Below are 5,411 nucleotides of genomic sequence, written 5' to 3'. Positions count from 1 at the left end.
GGGGGGGGGGGGGGGGGGACCTGACAAAAAACAGTAGAAGCTAACTTACAACCACCAGATGTTCAACTTCAAACTTACAGTAAAAAAAACTCAATCTTGTGGCTTATCAGATCTGTTCTTGTTTCCATATATCAAACCAGTAACCTACAAATAACATTTAATAAAACCATTGATATTTGAAACAACATCCTAACAAAAAAAAAAAAAAATCAATCGCAAAAATGAAGAACGTTCGAAATATATATATACCTGAGGATCAGCAATTGGTTTCCTTTTCTCAACGTATTGATTTGAATCAGCCATTGCTGCAAGAGCTGCTCTAGCCTAGTTTTAAAACAAGAGAGACAACCCAGAAAAATGAAAAAAATAAGAGACTGATTCCCATAAACTATATAAGATTGTTGAAATTAACAAAAGATTGTGGGTACCTCTTGTTCTTTTTTAAGATCTTGAGCTGGCTTAATCCAGAGAAAATAGGCAATAGTACCGGCGACGACCCAAGAAGCGGCACTCTGACCACCTCTAAGACCACCCATGGAATTACCGATGAAAGACCTCACGTTCCCAATTGATCTTCTCCAGCTGCTAGCCATTTGATTTGATTTGATTGATGAAGATGTGCTCCCCAAATACGACTGGTGGTCTAGGTGTTCTTCTCTAAGGACTTTGTTGGATCTCTTCTCCGAGGGATTGATTTGCTTGACTTTGATGATTCTTCTTCGATATGGGAATTGAAGAAAGTAAAAGCAGGCGATTTGATTTTGATTCGCATTTGCTTGGTGAACACTGCCAAACACTAAACCGGTCGCCGATACGGTTTAACTCCGTTTGTGATTAACATCATGCGGTTGTAATTTCTCCACGTAGCCGAGATCTAATATATATTGTGGGCCGGAAAAAATAACTGTTACCGCCAGTCAGCCCATGGATTTTGGATAATGTAGCTGAGTAGCTCTAATCTTAACATATTATTGTGTGTGGTATAAATAATATAAATTACAATATAAAATTAAAATAAAATTGTAAAACTTATAAAAGTATTATATAAACTTGGTTTTGTGACCAAATTTTCTATCTCTATATAAACTCATGTAATCTCATTTGAGAATAATCAACCAATTTTCCTTTTCATTTTAAGAGTCTATCTCTTTGTTCTTTGTCTAGAACATTTCTTTGTTTCTTGGTGTGTAATATCCAAGCAACAGCCTCCTTTTGCTGGACTAGTGTGTCATATATAGCAGTGATTAGAGTTGGGAATATCAGCAGCCTTCTGCAACTGCTGTGCGACCCCTCAATCAATCAAATCTCCCTTGTTGCACCTTGCACTTTGGCGAGTTTCTATCCTTTTTAGTCCAGCTGAGTGATCCTCGAATTTTGGGCGTATCAATAAATAATCTTATTTTTTTAAAAATTTCTGATGAAATGTTATATTTATTTCGATTTTTTTGAACTTATGAGCGATGTGTCATTAAATTTTCATCAAGTTTTTCGGGTTATTGTTAATTGGAATCTTATTTTCTTGTATAATTATTTACTTTCTAATCTCTTCAATCATATTCATACTTCATTTCTCCTATCCTTAATGGATAAAATTGTTAGGTAGAAGATATATATAAAAATAGTTCAGTATCATTGATTTGTTGTAAGTTTAAAAAAAAAAAAAATCTAACCGCAACCGCAAACGCTTGCAGAAAGCAGTTTTTGGAATTCATTGGTTTCAAGCGAGCGATTGAAAGCGGTTTGTGTGATTTGTACCAATCGCTAGCAACCAGAGCCGGCCCTAAGACCAAGCTGATGAAGCAGGTGATTGTGGCCTTTTTTTAAGAATTAAATTTCGGCCTTGTTTTCAAGTGTATGTAGTGTAGTGGTATTAGTCGCTTGATGGTAACAATTTTTTTTTTTTGGTCAAAACAAAACAGCCTTTTTTTTCCTTCGATTATGGTCTTTAAAATTGTAGAGCCGGCTCTGCTAGCAACCGTTATCACCCGCAAACGCTACGTTTGCGGGAGGTAGCGGGAGAACCAGTCCGACCCTAAAATTTTGTTGTTGTCGTTAATAAATAAATTTTGATTGGTTTCACTTATGAAGGTCGTTTAACCGCTCGAATAATCACTAACAAGACATTTGGACGTATTGGTTGGAAAAGCATTAAAGAAAGTAATTAAAATTTAATTTTGGTTGTTGCAAACATCAATTCTAACCATTAAAAATATATATAGGTTGCACAATTTTTTATTTGTCATTTTACACTTTGCTTTTGGCATTGGATTGCATAGTGTTTTCATTGTATTACCAGAGAAATTTTTTATTTTGTACTTTATACAACAGAAAACATACATGTGAAGGTTTTAAATGGACGACAAGCAAAGTTGAGCAAAAAATATACATAAGAAAGACTAACGAAGTGGATGAGGAAACATATTAAAACAGTCCACCTGGCATTTGGACTAACGAAGTGGATGAGTTTGCAGGTTCAACAAACCTACAGATACTCGGATCTGGGGTCGGTGTGTGTGTGGAGGCAGATGGTCAAACAGTCCACCTGGCATTTGGACAAGAAAGAAGAAGAAAAATCGAAAACCATCTCCGTCGGCCGATTTTAAATAAGACTCTGCTCTTCTCTCGGGTAGTATCGAGAGATCGAAGATGGCTGCTGTGCATAAAGGGAAGGTTTGTGTAACCGGTGCCGGAGGTTTTCTTGGTTCTTGGGTCGTCGATCTTCTCCTCTCTAGGGATTACTTCGTCCATGGCACTGTCAGAGACCCTGGTACTCTCTACCCCTCCGACCCTTTTCCTCTATCCCTCTTTTAAAAAGTTTCCACCTTTTTCCTCACCCATCTCTAGTTGATCGGACTATTTATCCACCAATATTTGTAACTCACCTCACCTGTGTGTTCGTGGAAGTATAAAGTCTGGTCAAAATTGCAAATTTCATCTACTTTCTTAGGGTTTAGTTTAGATTTGCTAGTTTCTCTTCTGTCTGCGGACATAAAGGTTTAGCCTTTGAGTTTGTTTGTTGTTCTGATGAAGAGTTTTACATGGTTCTTGTTGTAGATAATGAGAAGTATGCTCATTTGAAGAAACTCGATAAAGCTAGTGACAAACTCAAGCTCTTCAAGGCTGATTTGCTGGACTACGGGTCTCTTAAATCTGCTATTGCAGGCTGCAGTGGTGTCTTCCATGTTGCATGTCCAGTTCCATCATCTTCAGTCCCAAATCCTGAGGTCAGGATTTCATTCCTACTATCTATTTAGCTGGCTATATGTTGTTACATTGTCTCACTCACTCTGCTTCCACTGTGTTTTTGCAGCTAGAATTGATCGCACCAGCTGTGGATGGCACGCTGAATGTGCTTAAGGCATGCATTGAAGCAAATGTTAAGCGTGTTGTGTATGTGTCCTCTGTAGCTGCACTTTTCATGAACCCATTGTGGTCAAAGAATCAAGTGTTAGACGAGACCTGTTGGTCTGACCAGGATTTTTGCAAGAAAACTGAGGTTAATGCATATTGAATCCCTGATCTCACTTGTTGAATTACACATATTTTTTTCTTTCTCAAATCTGACTTTAGTCTCTCTGCAGAATTGGTATTGTCTGTCAAAGACACGAGCAGAAAGTGAAGCTTTTGCATTTGCAAAACAAACCGGACTTGATCTTGTCAGTATTTGCCCTACCCTTGTCTTGGGACCTATACTGCAGCAGCATACAGTAAATGCTAGTAGCCTGGTTCTTCTCAAGCTTATTAAAGGTATGGACAAGCCTCATCACATCTGGGATTGTTAGAAGCAACTTGTTATATAACTTGGTCTTGATTTTTTTTACTTGACTGTGTTGCAGAGGGTTTTGAATCACGTGATAACCAAGAACGACATTTGGTAGATGTGCGTGATGTGGCTCAAGCTTTACTCTTGATTTATGAGAAAGCAGAAGCTGAAGGCAGATACATTTGCTCATCCTACTAGGTTAAAGAACAAGAAGTTGTTGAGAAGCTGAAGAGTCTTTATCCAAATTACAACTACCCAAAGAGGTAAGCAAACAATAGCACATCTATCTGCTCGATTTGAGTAGAAACCATTAAGGTTTAATAAACTGTTTTGGTTACTTTCATTAATAAACAATGTCACTTACCTTTACATCAGTGTGTGAAGTATCTTTAAGACCTTAACTTTGTCCAAACTCTACTTATCCAATGTCAGTTACATCGAAGCGGAAGAAAGGGTGAAGTTGAGTTCAGAGAAATTGCAGAAGTTGGGTTGGACTTACCGTCCTTTGGAGGAAACACTTGCGGATTCGGTAGAGAGCTACCGGAAAGCTAAGCTTGTCGACTAAAAAACTTGGAAAGAAGAACAAAAAAAAGTGTGGTGGTCATGTTCTTGGCTCTATATGTTAAAGTGTTCTCATCTGCAATGCACATAACACCTCTCTCTTTCATCTTTTACTCAATAATAAAGAGTTGTGCACATATTTGGCTTTTTGTGTACTTATCTACAAAATGGTGTTACTTTATAGTTTCAGACTTTCAGTATCAAACATTGAAGTTTCTACTTTTCTCTGTTTATGAATTGTTTTTGAATGCCCGAGATCTTAGTCCGGTTCAATGAAGAAATTAGTTCATAACTCAACCAGTTAATTAAACCGGTCCGGTATACTATCAAACGGGGAAATAAACCAAGATATTATAATCGGTCTATATATAAAGTTGTACTGTACTTGGACCGGAGTCGGACCTGGATCAGAACCGGACCCAGACTCGTTTTGCGCCGCTCGGGTAAACTAGATTTTTTCTTCTCTGTCATAACTCCGGCGAAGTAGCGTTAGTTGAACTGAGTCATGGCCGCGAAAGCTCCCGATTCCGGCGGATCTGGGGAAATTCTCCCGATTACTCCCTCTCTCTCCGAAACTACGTCTGGTGTCACCGCAGCTTCGCAATCGACTCAACCGCCGTCTTCTTCTTCCGATGTCGATACAGTCTACGTACCTAGCTACTCTCGTAAGTCTGCAAACGCCGAGGAACCTTGGATTTAGTTTCTTGTATTCTTACTGTTTTCTTATGGATTTTGAACTCGTGCCATTGATTTGACCAATTAGGTTGGTTCTCGTGGACTGACATCGACGATTGCGAGGTCCGGTCACTACCGGAGTTCTTCAATTCGAAATCTTCTTCCAAAAACCCTAAGTTTTACATATACTTGAGGAACTCAATCATTAAGCAGTACAGAGACGACCATCCTCGGAAGATTAGTTTCACTGACGTTAGGAGAACCCTAGTCAGTGATGTTGTCTCTATTCGTCGCGTTTTTGATTTTCTTGAGTATTGGGGACTTATCAATCATTCTAGCTCCTCCTCTGCTAAGCCTCTCAAGTGGGACGAAAAGTCCGCCGGAGATGCTTCTTCTGAGCCTCCCACAACTG

At 38.8% G+C, this 5,411-nt stretch overlaps 2 protein-coding genes and 1 pseudogene across 3 annotated transcripts in view; 2 read left to right on the top strand and 1 right to left on the bottom strand.

Annotated features, from left to right (window-relative positions):
- Nucleotides 9-857, bottom strand: LOC104753279. The gene is made up of 3 exons (XM_019237952.1): nucleotides 429-857; nucleotides 250-324; nucleotides 9-144 (listed from the first exon to the last, which is right to left on the bottom strand). The coding sequence occupies exons 1-3, from the start codon at nucleotides 591-593 to the stop codon at nucleotides 91-93; spliced, it is 294 nt and encodes a 97-aa protein (XP_019093497.1). The 5' UTR covers nucleotides 594-857; the 3' UTR covers nucleotides 9-90.
- Nucleotides 2,459-4,545, top strand: LOC104749505 (annotated as a pseudogene).
- The window catches only part of LOC104749506 (SWI/SNF complex subunit SWI3B-like), a 7,934-nt gene continuing 6,555 nt past the window's right edge, over nucleotides 4,033-5,411 (top strand). For both annotated transcript variants that reach the window (XM_010471149.2, XM_010471150.2), the window contains exon 1: nucleotides 4,033-4,078. The gene's annotated coding sequence lies outside the window, so the exon portion shown is untranslated. The remainder of the gene's footprint in view (nucleotides 4,079-5,411) is intronic.

Source organism: Camelina sativa, chromosome 16, assembly GCF_000633955.1.
Source record: "Camelina sativa cultivar DH55 chromosome 16, Cs, whole genome shotgun sequence".
NCBI lineage: Eukaryota > Viridiplantae > Streptophyta > Magnoliopsida > Brassicales > Brassicaceae > Camelina > Camelina sativa.
This window is presented reverse-complemented; position numbering and strand designations above follow the sequence as displayed.

What these genes read in the sequence shown, in the direction of transcription:
- LOC104753279 (XM_019237952.1), bottom strand. Translation starts at nt 593, where the DNA reads ATGGCTAGCAGCTGGAGAAGATCAATTGGGAACGTGAGGTCTTTCATC. An exon ending in ATCTTAAAAAAGAACAAGAG is followed by an intron (nt 325 to 428) that starts GTACCCACAATC and finishes TTTTAAAACTAG; the next exon opens with GCTAGAGCAGCTCTTGCAGC. An exon ending in AACCAATTGCTGATCCTCAG is followed by an intron (nt 145 to 249) that starts GTATATATATAT and finishes TGTTATTTGTAG; the next exon opens with GTTACTGGTTTGATATATGG.